General features: G+C 40.9%; 1 protein-coding gene across 1 annotated transcript in view; it reads left to right on the top strand.

The window, feature by feature from the left end:
• The window catches only part of DPP6 (dipeptidyl peptidase like 6), a 444437-nt gene that overhangs the window by 337638 nt on the left and 81720 nt on the right, over window positions 1–25079 (top strand). Inside the window, exon 8 of the mRNA XM_068404500.1 lies at window positions 7094–7214. Coding sequence (XP_068260601.1) covers window positions 7094–7214 — 121 coding nt within the window. The remainder of the gene's footprint in view (window positions 1–7093; window positions 7215–25079) is intronic.

The raw sequence follows: 25079 nt of genomic DNA, 5'->3' as shown, positions 1-25079 counted from the left end.
ACAAACTCCTCCAACATGGATCCTTCCCATGGGCTACAGTTCTTCACAAACTGCTCCAGCGTGTGTCCCTTCCACAGGATGCAGTCCTTCAGGAATGGACTGTTCCAGTGTGGGTCCCCCATGGGCCACAGGTCCTGCTAGAAATCCTACTCTTGCATGGGTTCCTCTTCACAGGCTGCAGGTCCTGCCAGGAGCCTGCTCCAGCATGAGCCCTTCATGGGCTGCAGCTTCCTTGAGTGCACATCCACCTACTCCAGCATGGGGGCCTCCACGGGCTGCAGGGTGGGTATCTGCTCTGCCATGGACCTCCATGGGCTGCAGGGGACAGCCTGCATCACCATGGTTCTCTCTGCTCTGGTGCCTGGAGCACCTCCTCCCCCTCCTCCTTCACTGACCGTGGTGTCTGCAGGGCTGTTTCTTTCACATCTGTTGCACAGCATTTTTACCCTTTTATAAATATATTGTCACAGAGACACTACCAATGTCACTGATGGGCTCAGCTTTGACCAGCAGTGGGTCTGTCTTGGAGCTGTCTGGAACTGGCTCCGTCTGACATGGGGGCAGTTCCTGGTGTCTTTACAGAAGCCACCCCTGCAGCCCTCTTTCACCTGCTGCCACCAAAACCTTGCCGTGTAAACCCAATATAAATGTTCACATGCACTCTTGATTGAAGAGATCATTGACAGAAAGTAGGTAGGAACGTTAAATTGTATGTAGATTGTTTTCAGGCAGTTGAATCACCATTTATGTACCAGAGTGATGCGGTCCTGCACCAACCTTACCGAAGTCTGTATTTACCTCAAATGATTGACTTAATTTGCCCACATATATTCTCACAGGGCTTGTGTGGTGAAATGGGTGGCTGTTGCTTAAGAAATTTGATGTGATTGGTGTTTAGGTAGAAGAGCCCAAGGACTTGGAAGTGGTTAGGACTATGAACAACAGCATCGAGGCGATAGTCATTGAACATATGCTACAATCCTTCTTTTGGGCCTGTGCCACCCTGCAACAGGAGAAGGCTTTCGGAGACTTTGAAGGATGTGCACGAAGAGGCCACAGTCTGGCTTATCAGTAGGGCTGGGAGGGAGGATGGTCTCTTCTCCAAGATTATTTTCACTGTGCATTTTATTTTTTTATTCCCATATTAATCTACTGATGGTCTAATTTGAATGCACGCTTGTGCTGCCATTACCCTCAAAGAGCTAATGGGCCAGATCTTGAGCTGATGAAGGCATCTGGCATTGGCTGTTTGTTGGCTCTTTGTACCCAGTGGAAGTGGTAGACACCTAACGTATATGAACTGCATTGATTGACTTTATTTGGACTTGGGAGCACCCAGCACACCATAAAAGCTGCTGGAGAATAATCCCCTGAAGTTAGACAGATTTCATCTTCCTTTATGTCTTCATTGGTACCTGCATCTCTCTCTGAGTCTACTTGGCATCTGTCTAAGGCAGAGTAGATCATGCCATCTATGAAAGGCCACAGAATGTCCTGCACAAGATGAGTCAGTATTGAATCCTACCAATGTACATTGGCTATGTGCAATGGCAGATGTACAGAAAAGGGTACATGCAAGAACTATTTTTCTTTATTATTCAGCAAAAGGGATTTTACAGTAGCTGTAGTTCTGCCTTTGCAGAAGGAAGTATGAGTTCAAGTAACTATCATGTTGAAGCTGACCATGACTCTTGACAATAAACAGATCAGTTAGACATGCAGTTCGTGGCAGGACAGTCATATTTTACATCTCTTCTCTCCCAGTCTTCACAAGCTTATAATAGTCTACCTGATGTGAAATCGTTGCAGTAAGGATGATTTTATGGTTACGGCATTGGAATAGAGCTCAAGCTACCCAAGTTTGACTCATGGTTTTGCCAGTATTCCTGTGTGACATTTAAAATAGGATTTGCCTGCTTAAAAATAGGTTCCTAGAGCACCTCAGCTGAATAGTGTTAAATGTATGTGGCCTCTAGATGCTACTCTGTGAGAGCAGAGGTTTCCTATGTGTCCTGTATCATATCTGCCAGATGTTTTAGACACGTGAAAAGGCTTAAAATGGCTCCAGGTGCCGATGTTTGGGCAACTGAGTCTTGTCTTCAGTGTCCCTGTCTCTCATGTTTTCACATGTTGAATGAGGACAATAGTACTTCTCTGTCTATTAAAATGATATGCTGTTGGGGTAGGGACTGTCTTTTCTGTGTGTTTGTTCAGCATCTACAACAGTGAAGTCCATAGATAATTACCTTTACAAAGATATTTTTTACTGATTCTTTGAAATAAATATAAGCATTTCTGAGAGATGCACAGAATTATAAAATGAATCTGTTGTTTTATTTGTTCTGCAGAATATACCCTCAGGTAAACTGGTTTGACAGCAAAAGAACAGACTTCTATTCAGGGAGAAAAAAGTAAAAGGAGGCTTTAACATTAAAAATGGAAAATGATGAAGTACATTATGTTGGATGAGGAGAGAGCAGCATGTTGATTTGTAGTTATATTTCCCCAGTCACCGAGTCTCCCATTTTGTGACTGTTTTTTTCAGCCTCCAAGGAAGTTTGGAGTGATTTGGAATTTAAAAGTGTCAAGGCAAGACTTTCTGCTGGTCTATACATGAAGGCCAGTTCTTGTTGACCAAACTCTCCATGTTAAATGGCCAACCTTTCCATGTTAACTACTCTCTCATAGTTAAATCCTGTGGGCTGGCTTTGCAGTGTGGAAGGCTGCCTTCTAATGTGTAGGAAACATTCACACTTCTACAATGTGCTAATAATTTAAAGTAATAAGCATCCAGACATTAACTTATGCTTGGAGATGCTAAATTTAAGTGATGTCGCTCATGCAGTTGACAAGTTATACATGTTAGAAATGATGGGCTAAGGAGAACATAAACTTAGAATACCACCCTACAGTTGGAAAATAAATAGAAACAGTAAAAATGCAGATTAATGCATACGAATTTCTTTTCTCTTCGTCTGTGAAGAAATAGGAACTTCACTCACCTCTTTGGCTGGAAGGAAGGTGGGCTGAACAACCATAAAAGGAGGTGTAGTATTCATCTGCTCAAAATAGTTGGTCACTGTGATGTTTGTAGTGGTCTTACAGAGATTATTTTCATTTGATTCCTGAAAAGGTCCATAAATTAATCCTTTTAAAAGTACCAGTATTTTAATTATTGCAGCATAATTACTTAGTACCACTCTGACTCAGTTTGGTAGAGAACATTACTTCAGAAGCCCTTAAGCAATTGCAAAGATAATTTAAACAAATCCTTCTTAAATCAATCAGTGTTGTTAAGGCTTTTGTGTGTTTTAAGTGAATTAAGTTTGTTTTGTTGTTAGTTTAAACATTTACCTTACTTTATAAATTTATCTTACTGGATAAATACTTAATGTTTGACTCAGGCTTGTGGTCCAACCAGTCTAGTATTCTTTCTCCAATATTAGTTGGGTCACACAAGGTTGTCAAATGGTTTGAAGTAATCAGTTCTAATACAAGTTACAAATAGGCAGAGATTTCTTCCCAGCCCATATGTGTTGAAACCTGAGGCTAAAGGGGTTATATCTTATGCTGAAAGTTCGAGGTGACATTCTGAGCCCCATAAAGCCAACAGAAAAATCCCTATTGATTTTTATTACCCTGGGATTAAGTGAATACATTTAAAAAAAAACCCAACTTTATCTTAGTTCTCCCCAATGTTCCAGTTATCTTTGTTAAGAATTTCATCTTTTGAACGTCTATTATAGCATCTAGCAGGAGAGAATGAAGTTCCTGTCTTCTGTTGCATCCAGTGGCAAGGTGTTCCATGCGTTGCTTCTGATTTCATTAGGATAAATATTCTTATCCACTTTTAAACAGCTTTCTTCTAGATTTCATTGGTTTTGCTGTTGTTTTGGTGAAATAAAAGGGTGAAAACACCCTTTTCCTTTTTTTCTGTTTCCTCTCCGTTATCTAGTAGAGCTTATGTCTTCCTTGTTTATTCTATAGAGTTAGCAATTTCAGTTTCTTCAGTCTATGTATGGACGTTTCCATTCTTCTTACTTCTTTGAGAAGATCTTATCTTTCCTCTGCATTGAAAGTGTTATCGTGAAAATGGACATGGTATTCAACATGGGGATATCTTCCTGACATAGCACAGGTTTATTTTCCATGCCATTAGTTGTGCTCAGTGTTGGACTTTATGTGCTGTCCGTTATAAAAGTGTATATATTGCAAGAATGTTGGGGGTGAAGTCTTGCTCAAATATGCACACCAAAAGAGAAGACACCAGATATTTTGGGTCTGGTCTTTGTCTCTGTACAGAGAGGCATAAAACTGAGCTTGACCCCTTCTATTGTCATTTTACATTAGCCTAGAACTGCTATATAGAGCAAGCATAAAATAATGTGAAAGTGATGTCCATACATTTTTAAATTATTTTTCTGTACTAAAATTTCTTATCCTCTAATTAGCTGAAAGGATTGTGATCATTTGATAGAAAGCACTGCTTTGATGTCATAAAACCAAAACAGTAAAAAATATTATGTAGGTATTTCATAATATCATCTAATACCTTTCTAACCCAAAATGTGAAGTAATCCAAAGACATTTCTTTTTGATAAATGACGGAAGTTCAAAAGCTTTTTCTTAATTTATAAGATACATTACACAGACATCTTCCTTGTGCTGCTTTAGTTATCTTTTATCTTGATTATGATTGACGTTTTTAGGGTACAAGACACTGTAGTTAGGAGAATAATTTTAAATTCTCTATGAGGTGCTGCAGTTTGGCTCTGAATTATATGGGAGATAGTTTGAAGTCAGAGCACTACATTATTTTTCCATTGCAGCTACTGGATACCTCATGCAGCCTGATTAGTGCAATGAAGCTTTGAAAGACAAAACAGTGAAGACAGAAAACATTGCAATGCTTCACAAAGCCAAGGGCAGGAACAGGTTGTCAATCCACCTTCTTTATTTTTCCTGTAAATTCATTTAAAATTTAATACAGTACAAAATACTGCAAACCCTTCATTTGCTGTGAGAATCTGAGCAAGGAAAGGGTTGCAATGCTTGAATAACTCCACTTGACTATGTGCCTGTTGCAGAAGAGCCCCTACCCAAGCACCCCCAGCACGTGAAGCTCTTGGACACAGAGATTTGGATTTTTTTGAGCCCAGAGTATCTTATTCTGCTTAGTCTTCCTGATTTTTATGTAAATTTAAGCTTCAACAACCCTCCCATATGCAGACTAGCTAACACATAAAATTCTTTACTTGGCGTCCCTCATCTGGCTCCTCTGCTTACTAAAACTCAAGGTAGGAAAGAGAATGTAGTCTGTTCCACAACATATTTTTTACTTCCAAAAAATATTAATTGGATGCAGCTTTTCTTAGTTTCAAAGGAATAAAAGCAAGCTACAGTTTCAGTTATACTTTTTACCTTTAGGCAAACTCGCTATAACTGCTGCCAAAATTAAATTAGGATCTATACTTTCTTCTGGAATCTTTCCAGCTTATCTTCAGGTGAAACACATACCGTAATAGGATGTGAAACAGAAGCTGAAAGCAAATATTTTTCCCAATTCTGTCTTTTCATGAGTGTAACATGAGAAATCGCATTCTAGTGTCGTGGTAAAGATACCTAACATTTATTCCAATATCTTCAAGTGTATAAAAACCCATCTGTAAATGTCTACTAACTTATATTAACAGTTTGTCTTTCAGTCTAATTGGCTTTCTGATACACTGTTCAGTACATTTTTGCAGTCTGAATGGAGTTTGAAAATATTCTACAAACAAGAGCGCTACTTTGAGCAGGATGCAATTCACTTTGGGGTGAGGAGGGGACAGGATCTGTGTCATCGGTGACAGCAAAACACAGAACAAAGCATTTAACCAGATGATAAAGACTGATGCCATGGAATAATATTTTTTTTAAAAGGCTGGCTAAAGTTTTGCTCACTGATCAGCACTTAAACACCTAAATAAACAGCCTGATTCCCCAAAGTGTTCTCATAGCAGTAGATCTAATGACACACATGAAATTAGCTTTAAAAAAACCCAGGAGGCTTATTTGGGAGTCTTACGTCAGGCTCCTTTCCTGACAATCTTGAATTGAAATTTTTATGATTGATAAGAATTGTGTATTTATAAATTCTTCTCCAAGATGGCATTGCTTTCCCACAGACAGCCCCAGATGTCGGAGCAGGTGTTTGCAGAGGCAGGCTTAGGTACCCGATGGCGATCCTTGGTGTGGGCATGCCCTTGCCCTCCTGAGGAGCTGCGAGGTCCTATAACATTTTAATCATATAATCTTTCAGCAACCTGAATGCACCAGATTTTTGCAACAGGAAGGGTGGATTTTCCAAAGACAGGCTGGGGGTTGAGGCAGCTGCATCCATGCTGACAGGGAGGTGAGACCCCATGGGTGCCTTTGTCCCATCCACCCTGGTTCCTGTAGGAAGGTGACCTGGGGACCAGGGCAGGGTGGGAGGTCTAGCACACCCCTTTGGGTCCTTGGAGCATATGCACCTGCTCCCCAGCCGAAACACCAACCTCCTCGTGCTTTGTTGGCCAACGCGCTGCAGTCACATAGGCTGATCCCTATTCAACAGCACATGTTGTCTTGTTGGATCTGCATTAAAAACTGGATTCAGATTTATTTCATAGGTTGCCAGCTGTATTTTAAGGAAGCAGGAGCAGCTGGAAACAAGCAAGAAGCCATTTCCAATAGCCAGTTCAGTCACCACGTAGCATCAACATCAGCTCTGCAAACTGTTACTGTGTCCTGGACCACTTTTTCAAAATCCTGACCGATGGCATTCTTCATTTCATGCCCTCTAACTGCACTGTTCAATTTCTGAAATGAAGACAGCAGCAAGAAAAATAAAGCTTGTATCAAAGGACCAAGGCTTCAGTTTGTTATAAATTAGCATCTTTCTATTAGATGGTGGCATTGGAAGCAAGCTGTGGAAATCCTTTTTTGACAAAAGACGCTGTAAAAATGTGATATGTGATTTTGTACTGCCAATTATTGTAAAAGCAAAATGTGACATTTTATAATGGAGCCACTGCTTAATGCTGTTCTCTTTTTCTTTTTCCCTTCAAATCAGATATTTATCTTTGAGAATAACATCTATTACTGTGCCCATGTGGGGAAACAAGCCATCCGAGTGGTCTCCACAGGAAAGGAAGGTGTTATTTTCAATGGGCTCAGCGACTGGCTGTACGAAGGTAGGACACAACATTTAGGGCAGCAGTTAGTTATGAGTTTAAGTTACACTCTAGATTTACAGCACTGTCTGGAATTAGACGTTCAGCTTTGCGTTTCTGGGGATTGGTGGACCATGGAGCTGAAAATCTGCTATTCTAACAGTTGTCTGAAGTGCTGGACTGGAAATAATGTGAAATGATGTAAGAATTCTGTTCTCGGGCTGTTTTTCTTTCCCTTAGTCCAAAGGTAATAAATCACCAAGCTTTAATGAACAGAACTGCTTCATTATTTAATGGCACCTGCAATCACTCATAGACGTGCCAGTTTTCAAATCACAGAAAAGGACAGAAATGGGGAGGGAAAGGCGTTTTATTTTAAAGGATGAAGCAAAGAAACAATTTTACTTGATTGGTTGTTTTCCACATCACTAGGTGGGCTCTGGAAGCTGCCCAGATCTTGCTACCTAAAAATTTTTTACAAGTCGACAGGTCCTCACAGTAATTGGCTTCTTTCCCTTGAAAATGGGCTCGATGGGGTCGAGGGTCATTGCTGGAGTGCTGCTTTACTTTGGTCCTTTCAGCTGGCAAATGGCCATTTAGGTGTCGGTGAGCAGCTGCTTGCAAAATAATCTCACCTGCTCACTAGCTTAGGAAAGGATCCCAGCCATCCCCAGTTCTTTTGGGGGATGTTATAGGCTTTTAAGCTAATACTTTATCAGAAGTAAAATTAAAAAATATATATAGCATATATATATATAACACACATACAACCTGCATCCCTCTCTCTGTTGCTGGCTAATGCTGCCAGCAGTTTCTTTTCACAAGGATCCTGGTTTTGGGACCTGGCTTTATCTTTTTCTTGTAACACAGTTTCCCTGTAAAGTCAGACTTCTTCCTGCAAATCCCAGCACAGTCCCAAGCTTTTCTTACCTCTACAGAAAGAAGTGTCTGGATACGTCTATTAACTGCATCCTGTTGGCTGCTCCCAGTCTTCTTGAGGCTTAATGGAACAAAATAGTTGCAAAATGCCATTCGCCTTTAATTGATGTGAAAATATGAAGCACTCCTTAAATTACTCTATATCACAGCCCAGCTGGGACTGTTGGACTCAAAAATGAGGGAATTAAAATAAATTATTTTGTTTGCCAGTCCCAGAGGATCTGGTCCCATAAATCAGTGTACAAACTCATCCAACGCATCAGTGGAAAAATCTGATAGCGGTTCAGATTACTTTTGATATTAAAATGTGTGTTTACACTGTACCACAGAATATTTGCAAGTGAACATGCTCCTTGCGAAGCACTTTGCAACCAGAGGAGTGACTAAAAAGTTGCAAAATGCAATTTTCTTTAATTTTTTCTTTGTTTATTAATTTGTTGCTGAAGCTGTGGGCAGACCTGTAGGTCAAATGAGCATATTAGTACCCGTATTTTGCTGATAAACATAATTTGGTACATAAGGTCTTCTCACAGAGTCTTGCACCCAGCACCATACTAACAGCAGTTTGTCAAGCCAGTGAACTCCAAGCATGCTGGCAAGCCTGGGATGACACTTCTGTTTTGCTGACGCATGTTTTTATTCAATTACGAGATTGCTCAGACAATTTCTTGGCTGTCATTGACTTTCATGTTTGCCCTTTATAATGAACTTGCTTGTTAACTTTATGTTAATGTACTGGGATAAGAAATGAATCTGTGATCAAATACAATCTGGATATACCAAGCCAGGTTCTGTAACCTCTCCGAGCAGCATGTGCAGGGTAGGACCACTGAACTTGCTATTCACTGGGAGTATGTTTTGCAGAAATTTGGATATAGTATCCCTTTGAAAATGTGACTTTTTGCCCAAGTACAGCTTATACTGAAACTAAAACTTTTCTTACATCACAAGCAAGGTGTAGAAGGACCCACAGGAAAACCTGGGATAAAAATGTTCCCAAGTGGTGGGATACAGAATCCAAAATCAAATCTAGAGCTGGACTGTGTAAGCTGAGCTCCTTCTCCTGCACTACGCTACTTGTGCAGTCCTCGTGGAGGTAAACCTGGGACTGGAGTCAGGACTGAGGATTCATGGCAGATGCTTGAACAAGCTGTGGGGCCGCAGGATCGGATTGTTCTGCAGTGTTCAGATATCAGCTCTCTCCATGAATGCATAGATGGATGGAGGCGGATCCCAGAAGAAATGGAGTATTGCGTGGTGGCAAATGGGAAAGGGATGGCACCTCCTCAATGGAGTCCATGGGAATTCAAGCATTGTTGTCAGTGAGACTGAAGTTTTACCCTTGCAGCAGCTGGGATGCTCTGCCGGCACAGTTGCCAGTGCCTTTATTTTTCCAAAATCTCTCTTTTTCTCGGTTGACTCCTCTTTGGTGGCATAAACCAAAACAAATTTTTAAATTCAAACTCACCTGACTGGAATTGCTTGATATGTGGGCAAATATAGAAATTTACCACCTCAGAGCTATTTTTCCTGTTCCCCAATTCCCACTGATGTTTGTAGACGTGTCTTCCCCACCTCTCTAACAGAGCTGGGTGGGATGCTGAGACCCATGTTTGTTTGCACTGCCACCATCTCAGCAAGCTACCAGGATGAACGCTGAGCATATGTAGAAATCTCGTTCCATCTGTGCAGCCGTCATCAGCAGATAGTCTGCAAAGGAGCTGTGAGAAACGCTGAAACAGGATCGCAGAGATCAGCACCCTCCTCTTCCCTCGCATGCTCTTTTTGTTGCTGAAGTTCACTGCCTCCAGCAGCGGCAGCCGAACCTCCCCGCAGCACCCGCTGGGTGACTGTGACATTCATGACCTGCTTCTCACTTTCCCTAAACACAGCACAAAAAAAAAACCAAACACCAAATTCTTGGTGATTTCTATTTGAAGCAGCCAATTTTTAAGGTCTTTTATCGTAATCCTCAAGAGCACATCAACAAAAATCCCCTCCCACCCTTTCCGAGAGCTGTTTGCAGGGTGCGCTGTGCAGGTGGCAGTCCCAACAGTGCCACCGTTCAGGGCAACTTCTGATGCTTGATATGAATGGTAGACCCAGAGGGAACACTTCTCTTCATAACATGATTGCTTTTGTTATGACAGAATAGATGCACTGTACTATTAATCACAGGTTTTTACTAAGTCCGGAAGCGGAGCAGATCTAGAGTAGATTTGACAGGATTTTGCCCTGGAAAAATGCAGAAGTTCATTTCAATTCAAGTTAAGCTCTGCTTTTGTAAAGCTGCCAAAGGGGAAAAAATTTCTTTGAGGTATTTATGCTAATCTGTAGACTTTTGGTAATAAAGTGAAAAACATTTCAAATCAATCAGAGCTTAATCTACTTAGTGCATTTAGCTGGAAGGTTATAGATTGATACATAGATTACTGTAACATGAAAGCACAGATTAAACATGGCTTTTATTACTAAAATAAGCATTGACAATATTTTCATAGTCTGACTTAACATTTTCAGAGCTATGCCTGATAGATGCTTGTACTAAAATGGAGTGATATCCTATAAAAGAGAGTTTCAAGTTCTGCAGCTGAAATCAGCTACGAATTTAAATGGACAGCACGGGCAAAGAGTGTTTTATATTTCAGTTTGCTGTATGATTGTTGTTGGACTGAGAATATGGTTTAGCAACAATGAGGCTTAAAGATAATTTTAAAACAAGTGGTGGTATAGTGCAAAGTACTTTCAAAGCAATAAGATACGAGTATTTATACGTTCTTTATATACATAGTACTTTAATAAAAGTCATGTACATTTTAACAAGTAAAGTGCAGGTAGAATTCATTTCGTTTAAGCACTTTGTTACAGCACTCTTCAACAGAAATGAATTCTGTCATGGTGTAATTAAAGTATCTTCAGTTGCTACCAGGAGCTTGGAGAGACGGTTTGGATGTTGTGAGCAAGGGTGGCAGTGAGGGGCTCTGCCAGAGGTTGTCTGTGTGATCCTGCTAAGGGACAAAGAGAAGGGTGTGCTGTCTCTGTGTTGCAGTTTGGAAGCTCATTGGGTTTGGGATTGTGTGATGCTGAATTCTGGGGAATGGGACAGGAGGACCTCCCTCCATGCTGGCACACTGCTGCCAGAGCAGGGACACCTCAGCAGGGTAATTCAGGGTCCCTTTATGTGGCTCAGCTGAGCAGGACAGGGACCTTTCCTGGGCTACGCTGCTATAAAGTCCTGGTGTGACCTCCTTTGAGTGAGTCTGTGTTCACAGATAGAGGTACTTGACTTCTGGAGAGCTGCTTAGCTTCTTAGCACGCTGCTAAACACATGCTTGGAAATCATGGGGGAGCAGGATGCGACATGGTGATGTGTGCTCCTGTCACTGCTGGAAAGATATTCACCTATAGATGGGCCACAGAGTGTGAAACTGAGGGTTTTCCTTGCGTTCTGGTGCTTGTGTCCTCAGATGTAAGAGTAGTCTGTTAGAAGCTATTTTGCAACTCGGTCTGCAGGACATATTTTTGGTTTTTAGGGACTTTGTTTGCAAAAGGAAGAATTGCACATGAGTTACTCCCTCATCTCATGTCACTGTCAGAGTGATCAGAAAGGTTTGTCCTGTAGGTCTCTACAGATCATCTCAAAGTGAGCATCCCATTACAGCCTGAGTCCTGACACCATGGCTGTGATGTCTCATCTGGACATCTCATCATCATCACATCAGCAAGAACTGCATCTGGCAGCCAGGCCCCAGCCTAAGCTCACGTGGCATGCGTTTAAAACTCTTACGCAAGATGAGCTATATGTATCCATCATTTCAAATTAGTACCCTGCTGTGTTGAGCTTAATGCACAGCAGTGCTGCTGTGCTGTATTTTTGGCTAGGGAGCAAGGCGAGGAGTGAAAAGAGACTTTTTCAGCCATGACTTGTATTCCTTATTAATCTTCGTTCTGCCTGCATTTATGTTAGCGCCAACAGATCCTCTACTGTGACTTCGCAGTGACACCTGGTGGGAGAGGCCAGGATGTCACCGTCATTAAGACAATAAAACTGCAGAAATTTTTGCTGCAAGATCGAGTAAAGGCTCCCGATTCCCCCTCACATACATTTCCCTGAAACTCTCCCTGAGCTTATGGGAACTACGCATTCAAAGCTACCGGCTGATTCATGCTAATAGTGGTTCTGTTCCTTTTCTGGACTTTATAAAGAGAGGAAAGAGAACACAGTAATAAAGAAAAACCTTTTTCATAATTTAATCAGCATCTCACAAAAATCAGAGGGTATATTTAGAACATGTATGGCTGGTCTCAGAGGTGCAGTGCCTGCTAGCAGCTGCCAAATCAAATAGCAGTTATTTTGAGCAGTACCTTTTGTGCTTATAACATTTCAAGCAAGTGAAGTAGATATATTTCTTAAGTTTAGAAGTATTAATCCTGGAACTCTGGGAGTGGTCTTAACACTGGGAAAATGCTAGATAAGTCTGCTGAAACAGTGCCTTACCTAATTTGTGTGTGTGCTCAGTTTTTTGTTGTATAATATAAGAACGCTGAACTTCTGCTTGGAAAAAGGAACTTTGATGATCAAATTATACCTAAATTTGGAAAGGGACATTCATAATTAGGCTGAAAGCAAGTAATTCCTAAAATTCCTGTTCAGTGTCACCAGAGAAGGAGATCAGGTATCCTAATATTTCATAGTGTAGGGCTAACCTTTCCCAGTATTAGTAGCTCCAAGAACTGGTTGGGGAGGATGAGATGAAGAATTAGACTGGGTCATCACTGAATTTTATAAGATACTCTGTATAAATTAATCTCTTACAAAAAGGATGCTAAAGTCAGGGCTCCAGACAGTAAAATGGGCCAGACCTAACGGGTCTACAAATGATTCCTTTTTGACAAGGTATGTGAAAAATCACTGGGACAGTGAATACATATTCTAATTTGTTTTTAAGGACGTTCACATTTTCAGTCACAAAGGAAATATTTCATGGACATGGATAAATTTGCAGTTCTACACATCTGCTGTGGTGTAAAGGGGGGTAGAGAAACACTGGGAACTGGAAAACGGCCTCGGAAAGTGCCACAAATGCACCCCAAGTCTAAAACTCACTAGTTCGTCCTCAAGTACATGCTGATGTTATTCAGGGTTTTTGGGGAAGCTGTGTGGAATTTGTTCCCTCATTTCTGTGCTTGTTCAGGCGAGGCAGCGAAGCCAGTGTGGTGCTTCAGTGACATTGTCACCATATGAAAATAGAAAGCTTTCCTCTTCTTTGCCTATTGGACATCATTCAGTGTTTCCCCATTCAGCACATGCAGCTGTTGTGTAGCACTTGGGGCTTTGCAATTCCCAGTTAGCCGTTATTTAGCTGCCCATTGAAAATGTAAGTGACTATTTTTTGGTGCATCTTTATTTGCATGCTCATTTATACCAGATGTGCATAAAATCTGGCCATTTCAGTTGCAGTCAAAGTAGGAATGAAGAGCAGCTCTTGGCCTCAGCCATGTGTTTGAAGTGGATATTTCCACCATAAATAATTCTGTTTCAAGGAAGATCTACTAGATGCAGCATTATTTTGCCTTATCCATGTTAAAGCAGAGGAAAAAAGAGACCCTTAAATTTCACCCGATCATGTCATGAAAGATTTGGTAGAAGTTCCCTCAACTACTTTCTTTGATGGAGGTTCCCCTGTCATAGGGAAGCTCACATTATGGATTGCATCATTGGCAACAGGCTTCTGGCCCTTCTCAGTTGGCAAAGGTCAGGGAAAATTGAACCATTTACAATGCACGTTGTGAATGCCTGCCTAGAAATCAGCAAGCTCCTGAAAACTTTAAAATGTACTGTTATCTGGACTGGCTCCAAAATCCAGCACCGCACCACAATAAACCTTGCCAGCTCTAGCCCAGTCTTTAACCTTCCTTTTCTGCAGAAGGTTGTTTGGAAGGGGGCTGCCAGCCAAACCCAACACCTGTCATCCTCTAATTTTTGGATCGCTCTCATTCAGACTTAAGGATGGCTTTTGGAAGGAAAACAGAATATTATTTACTGTGGTCAGTGATCTCCTTGGGGTGGTGGAAGGAAGCCAGATGTCCATCCTGATGTTGCTGGTCAGCCAGTGGTTGCCAGAACTCTACGTCAAGAGGAGTTCAGCAAGTGAGGTGGTTGGTGTTTGCACTGAAGCTTGCACTCTTCTTTCACAGAGGTCCTATTTAAAAGGGCATTTCTTCAGGAAGAGCTCTGAGTCTTGTTGCTTCTCTTGGCATCATGCTTGGAGGCAGGACTGATTCTCCTGTCTAGAATCAGGTACTGTGCTTCCAGATATAATGCCAGCCTGGTCACAGTCAGAGGGAAGGTTTTAAATATGTCTGAACTGTTTTTATAATATTTTAGGTAATTTCTTGTAGTTCCATGCAGTCTCTTGCAATTCATTCTTTGCTGGATGAAATCGTTTCTTTGTTGGATGAAATCATACAATCATCGTCAGATAATTTCTATATACTTGAGATAATAGTAAAAATAAAAATGTCAAACACTGCTGTTGTTGGTATTTTAATCTTTTGAGATAAGGCAACACTCATCTTCACCACAACAGTTTGTGAGTGACTTGGTCAGGTCTGCTTGGCTATGTGATTAAAGAGATTATCGAAATTTATGAGAATCTTTTCCTGAAAATAGATTTGCAGTCTGTACAGCAAACATGAGAGCACAAATGGTGTTCAGTTACAGCAGTTTAAATCCTGACTGAGTCTTTTGATCTCTGCAGATTTACTTGAGATGTGCAACTTCCCACAAAATTTAGCCAGCTGTTGTGGTAGAATCTCTTCTCTTTTCCACTATTAGTTCTCTGCCGCTGCTTTGTCAGGGATACAGTTACCTCTTCAATTAGCTTATGTGAGAAAAGAGCTACCCAGTTTGCAACCAAATTAAACCCAATTAGTTAGCTACTGTTCTGCTTAAGCAAGGGTACATTAATAAAAATGAAAAATTGACAAATAAAATATGTAAAATCATATCAGAGAGTGAAAGAAGCACCTGCTAGGTATCTGAAAATCGATAGCGTATCACTGAATCAAATATTTCCAAAATATGGTGCATTAAAAGTTGTATAACAGAGCTATTAGGCTTTTCTGCTTGTACATGAGTTCTGTTTCTCTGCACTGAAGTGATTTACAGTAGCCTTGGGTTAAATACTGTACCTGAGATCTGTGTCCCCATTTTCTGATTATGCTGATATTTTTAATAATTAATGAGTATATTAGCAACTTTAAATATTGCAGAATAGATTTTCACCTATGCCATGCTAGTCAAGTTTGGAATAGCTCCATGGAAGCTAATAGTGGTCCTCTGGATCTGCACCAGGGTGCCCAATGTGAGGGTCTTGCTGTAGTATTTGTTGCAAAGGAAATATATTAAATTGACATTATTCTCAAAAAAAGTGTGAATGTTACAGAGTACTTGCAAATTCACTCAATTTTGAGAGCTATATTTTTCCTCCATAAAATCATATCTACGATTTGATATGATAAAACATGGAGAATGTATTTAGGTGATCAGGTTCACTGTGGATTAAACGAAAATGCATCATTTCTGTGTCAGGAGAATTGAGCTTGGTGGCTGTGACACACATAAGAGTCTTCCAGGCTGTAGAATGCTGTAGAAGATTAAAAGAAATTGGGTTAATTTGTACAAAAACTATGTACATGAATATTGGGGGAAAATATATCTCTTAGGGCATGTTGCCCAGGGATACCATAGAGATCTCTGTCCTGTGGAATTTTTAAGAATGAATTAGAGAGATTTTTGTCATAGGTTGTCGAGATAAACGTCAATCCTATTTCAGTGCTGGGGGTGAGGGGGTGGGTGGATTAGAAGGTTTCTTTGGGCTTCTTCTAGACCTACAGTTATATGATTTTATGTATAGTTTTGATGGCTTTTTCTGATCTCTTTGCAGTTAGGCATGTTGGCTCTGATTACAAAGTCACTGTTTTGGAATACCCCTTCAGAAGATACAGAATACCTGTTTTTTATATACAATAGGGTAAATACATATAACGTGCTGGTACAAGATAAGTGTAAGGAATGGAACTATCTGTTGTGATAAATTTACATTTGTCTCATTAATCCCCTGAGGGAAATCAGTGTTTTTCTTCTTCTGAGGGTGTTCGTGAACTTCTGTTGAAAAACACGTTTTAAAGAAAACAACCAAGCTTGGTATTTTTAAAAGTGCTGCAATCAAGAAGTGCCTACAAGGACAGAAAGAACAACAAAATTGAAAGACAGCCATAGGAATTTTATGTTAGTGCGTAATTTCATCAATTTGACCTGAAAAATAAATTTCAGTAGTTTTTTTTCTTGACGCACCGGTTCGTCTTTGGTGCAGCCTTGTTTGTGGAAATTGAGGGGCCAGTGCAAAAACTACAGGCTGTTTAAATAGCTGTCCTCTTTGTCTTGCAGCTCCTTGGCCTGAATAAAGAGTATGTGCCATAAGAAAGAAAAAAAAGCAAAAATAAATGTACTCTGTCCAAATTAGAACGAGTGAAAGCTACATGAAAGAGGTGAAAATTCTGCTGAGAAATGTGATTCTCACTAGCGAGTTGGCCTATCAGTTGTTGTATAATAGTAGTAAAATCAAAATAATATCAGAAATAATGACAGAAGTCAGCTCATAATTTGTGTCTGATGTCACTCTCCTAATGAAAAAAAAAAAAAAAGAACATAAAAAACCACATTGAAGTGCAGTTAAAAATCTACAACTGTAAATCCTAATAGCAGCTGGAAACAGTCAGAGGTCGGAGCCGGTCTTTGAATGGAAAAGCAGAGGAGGTAATGACCTGTAAAACGCAAAGGGTGAGTTACTGCTGAGGGCTGGCTGGGGACGAGGGGTGCCCCTGTAGAGTTGAAGTCCACTGTTTCCTCCAGCACAACAGGCAGGAGGTTAAATCCTTGTATGTGAAAAGGGACCTTCAGTATTCCTATCTGTGCTCCACGTGCTCAACGTTGCATGAGGAACAATAACCAATGTGCTCAGGTCCTGGTACTGGGAAAACAGGACTATTTGCACCAGTGTTTGGAGCTGCCAGCTCTCCACTGGACAGAGATTGGGGACCTTTAGTACATGAGGGATATGGGTGTTACGGTACAATGTACTTTTCAAATTGGGGCAAAGAAGCCCAGTGGTGACTGCAGTGTTGATACCAACCAGGACATAGAGGTGACACTTCCTGGATTTTGCTCTGGATCAGGAGAACTGACTAGGGCAGATCTTTCAAGCAATCAGATTGACATACCAACAGTTTCTAAAAGTTAAAGCATCCAGGAATTATATCACCCTCAACACTCTATTAGTTTATGTTTCTATAAGTAACTACTATATGGTGTAGCTTCTGCACCAGCTGTTTTCCAGTCTTCAATGGGTACAGGTCTATGGGGTAAACTATGCCACAGATTAACAGTAATTATAAAAGTGGAGGAAAACAGTGTATTTTAAAGATGATCTTACAACTTTCAGATGGATAAGTAGTAAAATACAAGTGGCCAGGTATGTGTTGGCTGTTGTGTGCCAGGCTGGGGTACCAGCTGCCTAACAAACTCCAAATGTCTGCAGCAGGGCAGGTTGCAGAGGTTACAGCTGCTCCTGGTCTGCAGTGGTGCAAAGCAGCCAGCACAGGACAGCAGGAACCGAATCTGGTGGATGGCAGAAACCTTTAATCACGTCCTGGTATCCTGGGATGTGGGCTGAGTTCTGCAGGGACTGAGCAACACCGGTGGGAGATGTTTTCTTTCAAACCCACGGCAAACAACGTCAGGTGCTGCTCCGACCTGGCACCCTGCTTCTGGCTCCCTGCAGCCCTCGCCCACATCCACTGTGAGTCCTCAGGGTCTGGAGGGGGGGTGATATATCACAAGCCAGGTTTCAGTGCCCACCAAGACAGAGCCAGACCATAGCTACCGCAACGAGGTAAAACTAAGGAATAAACCAGTGTTCCTACATCTGCTCAGCTCTGCAGCCTCCAGCAAGAACAATGGCTACGACTTTTGTTTTCCCCAGCCTCTTTGCCTGCTTTCCTACTTTGAGAAATATTTCCATGGCACAGCCAGGCCACGTAGAGCTGGATTTGATGCTGTTCTTCCCAGTTCTTTTCTTCTCAAGGGGTCACGGCCATTTCTGTGTTCACGTATGTTGTCTTGATGCTGAATGATCACACCTGTGCTACCGGCTTGACAAGCTATTCTTTGCATACCAGAAAATTATGATTAGACTACCTTTTTTTTTTTTTCTTTTTTTTTTTCTGGATAATGACTTAAAATGTGTTGTGCCCTAATCCCCAACCGTAAGAAGTTTTAAGACCATGAAAGTTCTTGCATGTCACCCTGCACTGGAAAATTTTAGTCTATTGTTTTGAGTTACATCAAACAGCACAGCAACACAAAATGCTGCTAATAGCTAAATACTGTGTTTTATTTATAATTGTTTAAAATTCTTCTTATTAACAAATTCCTTAATTGTGGATTATGAAGGACTCTCTTTTCACTTTTAAAGGATTTTTGAGATTTTAATGAGAGTGGAAGCATCGTATAGTACCGAAGCAAACTATCAAGTGCACTGTGTTTTTATCCATAAAATTTCCTGTGGTGTAGCTAGGTCTCCTAGATGGTTTTGCAGCTGTAGTGGCCGTATGGATGTAAGCTACACCAAGGAAACATTCACTCTTTGTCTCACCTGGTGCTGATTATACTGCAAAGGGCAACCACTGCAGTCTGTCAGGCAGAGTATTTGAATCCAAATCCATTAGCAGAAACATATTTCCCATAATTCACACAAATGTACCAGAAAAGTAGATGTAAAATTCACAATTACAATTTCATTTAGTATGTACAATACCCTGATTTATGTACTAGGTCCAGAGCAAAATTATATAATTAAGCAGAAGTTGATACCTCTAACAAATACACAAGTTCCTTAAACTTCTCTGAGTTTTCCTTCAAGATTTTGGGGTTTTTTTTGAGTGTTTCCACTGACTTATAGTACTGTATTCTTGCATATAACCAATTAAGCCTTAAAACCATGGTGCCTGTGCTGGGGACCAGAAAATAGTACCTTACTACTGAAACCTGGTAATAGTTATATTCCAATCTGAGAACTATCGACACTTTTTCAAAAATGCAGAAAAAAGATTTACACTTTACTTCAGATCTAGACTATCTCTACATACTGATTTTAAAATGATGTGGTAACAGATAGGGTTTTTTTCATTTTCTCAGTAGCACAGTCATTTAAAATGAAGACTACATGTTTACTCCTTAGGGTGGTTTAAAAAGGCCTGTTCTCTCGAGGATCACCTTTTCTTATGCGTCTGTAGCTCCTTTCCAGGCTGAATGTTTCACTGTTTTCTTTCTATGTACATATTCCTAATTTTTCTTTTTGGTGTTTCATGTATTATTTTTAAGCTCTTTTTAAATCTTTTGAGACTTTTTTTGATTCTGACAATTTTTTTTTTTTTAATTTAATAAAAGCAACATGGACTAAAGGAAAGAGCTACTATCTTGAAGGGAAAGAGTTAATACAGAAGGGTTATGACTGCATGTTGGCAAAAAGGAATACTTCCAGAGCGGTCCCCAAAACTTCATTAGAGATCAGAAAAACATACAATATTGCATTAGCTGAAAGAAAAACTCTTATATAACAGGGCTTAATGTCCTTGGAAATGTTGCAGAGTTTATTTGAAAAATAACCCCAACAATACTCTATTAAATTTATAGAGGAAATGGAAAGCAGAAACTCAGAAGACTGTAATTGCCACCTACAAATATAATCATTAGAGCGAGTAAGAAGTAATGAAGGAAGAAATCAGGGGCAACTCACCTCCTCAGAAGGAAGGTGGAAGTTACATTGCCACCATGTGGTAAGACTATGGAGAGCTAGGAGCAGCTGGCTTCACGGTCAAGGTTCCCACAGAATAGGAGTGCTGCAAACAGGCGGAAATCTGCATGATTTGCTGGGAAAATATAGTATGCAAACAGCATCCTGATTAGAAAGAAGCAATGCGAGATGAAATCCCATTTTGCTTTTGATTAGTGTGTACGGTTGTTTTTTTGGTGGTGTGTTTGTGGGGGTTTTTTGACTTGAATTTTAATTCAAAACTCAGTTACATAAAATATTCACTGGAAAAGAAAAGTGAGCAGAGTGCAGAAAAGAATAAAAAAAAAATCTTTTTTTTTTTAAATGAGGTCATTTATAAGCTTTTATGAGTACAAAAATCCATCATTCTGTGGCATGTCTTCTTGAAATCATCTCTGAAGTTTCTGCATGAATTTTCATGTTTCTCAAATTCTTCCGATAATCCTGGGATACTTCCCAGTTCCATCACATTTGTAAATATGAGCCTTAGTGTTTCACAAAGAACTTTTTAGAGCACACTATATAGAAACATAATTATTTTTCAAATGGGAACTCTTCCAGTTCTGCCTAAAGCAGGATTTAGGATTCACGAAAGTGTGCCAGCTTGTTCTTTCCCCCCGAACTTTAGATCGTAATTCTTCGTGACATGACAACTGGTTGCTGTAGAAATTATTAGGATTCAAGAGCATGATTTCACAGCCTGAGTCGGATGAGCTTTTCACAATCCTCTTTTTGATCAGATTAATGCTGGCCCCTGCGCTGACCTGCAGCCAAGGAGAGACGGGCAAGCCTCTCCAGCACAACCCTCCCAGACCAGGGATTGCTGATGGCCCCGCTTCGGAGAGGTCTGCCCTGCTCCACTGCAAGGTCCATTTCTTGTACTTCAGTGTAGCGTGAACCTTACTCTTGTCTCTAATGTGTATAACATCACTTGCACGGGGTTGTTCAGGTGTCAGTGTAACAAAGTGCTTAAACTTCATGTTAAATACAGCAGTCACCTTTGTAAGAACAGCTCTCCTCCCTAGCACCCACACACTTGTAGCTAAAATACAAGAATGAGATTAAACGAGCATCACAGATGACGCTCGGCTGTATCTCTTGGTACATGTCTAATTATGACCTTCACTGAGGCAATTATTCTGTCTTGATCTTAATGCTTTTTGCAACCATCAATTAATAAAATTTCACATAATGTCCTGGTAAAACAGGAGTTATTACCATTTTTTTAGAAGCAGGCAAACTGAGGCACAATTATTGACCTGGTTTTAGATGACATGAGAGAAACTGGGACACAAAACTGAGGTGAGAGTCTCACCTTGGCCACTAGATGCCAAATAAAATGCAGAGCATCACATGAAAACACAGATCTGGCTGTTCTCAGCACGTTCCTCGGATCATCTCCAGCACAGAGCCCTGGCAGGTCCCCTTCAGGTTTAGTCCTAGGACGTGAGGGATGCACAACTGGAGAGATGTGTCTGCGTGGGTCACCCTACAAGCAGAAGGCAAACGCCTGCTGTTAAACCTGTTCTGCACCGTGGAGGGGCTGATGGACTCTCACCTGGCTTGCAAATCCCATAAAATAGGAGCAAATTGCTTCAGTCCTTCCCTTTTTACACATATGACTCACGAGCATTTGCCTCCTACATTAGTTTTGCTGTTCCTCAAAGTTGAGTCATTGTCTTGTATTTGATTTAACAACAATAGCAGCAAAAAAAAAAACAACACAGCATCATTTGCTATTGTGTAAGACTAGATCAAAAGCAATTCTTTAAAGGAGGCTTTCAAGATAGCTAGATTAAAGATTTGGGAAACTGGCAAGAAATAGAACTGAAGAAAAACAGTTCCTAAAAGCGAAACATTATGTTTTCGTGCTATTGTGCTTTTAAAATTGAAGGCACAGGCTGAAAACAGACAATGAAATAAATCTTACTTGACGGGAATTATCTGGAGATCATTGTATTTATTGCATTTGTTTTGATTTTCCAGTCTCTGCCTCAGTCTGTAGGCACAGAGATGCCTTAAAAGATTCAATATCTCATTTTAAAAATTAAACTTCACTTGATTATTGAACTGACCTATACTAACCTGGAGACTGTTATGTATTATTCTGGAGGCTAGAAGTCGTGACAATAGAGAGCTGTGTCCCCAACAGCTTAACGATTTCAGGTGCAATAACTGAGGCAGTGCTGCCCCTTGGAGGCACGGCACAAAGTTGCAGCACATGGGAAGGGAAAGGATTAATTATGGTGCTTTAAAATTATCTTGTTTTTTTCTCTCCCTCCTCTCTACCCTTCTGCCCCCAAAACACCCTGTGTGTTGCCCGAAGGTCTATATCTATGGAGGCTCTTGTTAAGGGTCTAAAACCCCTGTGATTTAGCACGTCTTTCCCAGATTGTATCATGAGCGATGATCCCTTGGAGAAATCATTTTCCAGCCAAATGTAGGTATTTTAGGATCCTTTCTTGCTTCTTGGCCCTCTAATATTTGGCATCTGGAACAACTGTGGAGGTATCATCAACCATTGATGATAAAATAAACTGGTGGGATGAAAGAGTCAGGAGAAGGCTGAAGGAGTTGATGTGGTTTTTGTCCAGCACTATGGATCAGGGAGCAGCTTGGGAATTTCCCTGTGGATTTCCTCATTTTAGCCAGGTCTGTCAGTGAAGCTGCTGCACTGGCTCATGGGCACCGCTGATAGACTCCAGACCCGGAGCAGTGGTGGGAGAAGTTGGCATTCTGCTTGTACGGTTCAAGTGGCAACACATTGAGACGAACAAGAAGTTCACGTCTGCCCACTCATGAACTCAGGGTTCTTTTAAAAACCCCTTTCTTGGGAATGCTGAACTCAGTCAAAAGGTTATGTTGTTTGAGTAAGAACACCATGAGACTGCGTATGGGGCATATGTTGTTTAAGAGCCTACCTATGAATTTTGGGCATCTGATTTTGACCTTGCTACTGAGAAGAATTTGAACTAGATGCTGACCTGGCAAATAGTGAACCAGGAAAGCCTGGCATGCATCAGAAATGTTTCAGTGCATTTGTGAGATTTAAAATGATGCAAGACAGAATAATAACCCCAAAAAGGAGAAACAATAACTTTAACGGGGTTGTTCTGGCTCTGTTAGCAGAAAGCATGTGGTGCCAGATGAGAGGTGGGAGTAGCAAGACAGAAATGGAGGCCTAACAACAATTTTCTTCTAGTGTGAGCTGCCATTCGGAAATGTTGTAGTACATGATTTACTCATTACTGAGGACCAAGATTATCTTTAATGAGGAGATCACGCAGCACAGCACTGCTGAATGGCACCTCAGCTTGAAGAGAAGTTGCAAGGAGAGTGGAGAAGCCAAGAGGTGTGTTTTCCTCCATCTCATTGAGTCTTCAAAAGGGCCACTGCAGAATCCAGTCCTGGCACAGCTCCTTTCCCTGGGAGAGGAGTAAAGTGGCAACATGATGGATGTAGCCATCATCAAAGCCCAAACACTGGCCCTGATTAAGCATATTAGGATTAAAACAGCCAACCTTTCTGTTCCCCTCCCAGAACTGATGTTCTCCTGCATGAATTATTTGATTGGACTGTGTAGAAATTACAAATGCAAGTCCACTGAGTGCTTGGTAGTAACCAGCAGACCACAAAGCATTTGGCTTTGGTTCCAGCAAAATAATATTCCTGGGACATCCAGGAACTGTTCCTGACCAGCACTGTCCCATGTTTCACCTGTTCTTCTCCTCTAGGAGAAGGTATGCATTTGAAAGCACAGCTGAGCTATGGTTCAGAGGACAAACAAGCCCTTTGCCTTCAATGCAGCAGCTAAAATGTGCCTGAAGATCAAGAGTCACTTCTGTCTTTACTTCATTTTAAGCTTGCAGTTTAGATTAGTGGAAACAGTGTGCACTTTGCTGACCACTTGAAAGGGGAAAGAAAGCATGAAACAGTTGCTTGGCTGCAGTTTTCCTGAATAAATGTCTTTTTTTGTTTTCAAGTGGAAAATAAGGAATCATGTAGTGCATTCACAGGTATGAAAGGAGTGGATCTGTCTCCTTCAAACACTGAAGTCCTTAGTGGACAAGCATAACACTCTTACATTTCTTTATATTACATTGAAAAACAAGAAATGGATCAGTAGTTAGTATGTATCACTAGATACATTATTTGTACCAGTTATGGATTTGGACTTAAAACTGCAGCAAGCCAGCTCTCTGAGTACACAAGGCACAGAAAGATAAGTTACAGGCCATTAGTCAACCAGGCAGTTGTGTTTATAGCAATATATCATGGTCCGTTTCTCAGTTCGTGGACGCAGATCTGCAAAACAGAAACCAGGCATCCTGTTAGCGCTCCTTAAAGAAATGCTCTTCACACTGAAAAATAATAAAAATCTGTGTAATCATGATGTAACCACGCTTTGAGTATTTTCACATACTGGTGTAATCCTCCTAAAGCCTGATGAACATGAAACCTCATCCCTAATATGCCACCAACATCACTGAGATTTATAGCTGCAGACGGGAGCACACAGTCTTTGGGGGTTGGAGGGAATAATAGAGAAATATAATTTTTCTCTTGTAAAGAGAAACTCGAAGAGTAAATCACAGCCTCCCTCTCTGATGGATGTTCCCACACACAGGAGCAGGGCAGAACATTCACCTCAGGGACTGCTGCAGCCACGTGTCATCGGTGGGAAGGGATGTTCAGCCAGCCCAGAGATGCTGTGTTTTCCAGGGGGAAATTTACTGTGAAAAGATGAAAGACATCCAAGAAAGCCTTAGAAAGAATCAGAGAATCACGGAATGGTTGGCGTTGAAAGGGACCTCTGGAGATCACCTAGTCCAACCCCCTGCCAAAGAAGGTTCCCCTGGAGCACGTTGCACAGGGTCACGTCCAGGCGGGTTTTGAATATCTCCAGAGAAGGAGACTCCACACCCTCCTTGGGCAGCCTGTAAAGAAAGGATAATATACATTAAAATTGGCATCTCTTGAGTGTAACCCACATCTGTATACTCCAGGAATAACAAGACTTAGAAAATGACCTTTTTTAGTGATAAACAAT

Source organism: Nyctibius grandis, chromosome 7, assembly GCF_013368605.1.
Source record: "Nyctibius grandis isolate bNycGra1 chromosome 7, bNycGra1.pri, whole genome shotgun sequence".
Lineage (NCBI taxonomy): Eukaryota > Metazoa > Chordata > Aves > Nyctibiiformes > Nyctibiidae > Nyctibius > Nyctibius grandis.
The sequence above is the reverse complement of the archived record's forward strand: the minus strand, read 5'-3'. Positions and strand labels throughout refer to the sequence as shown.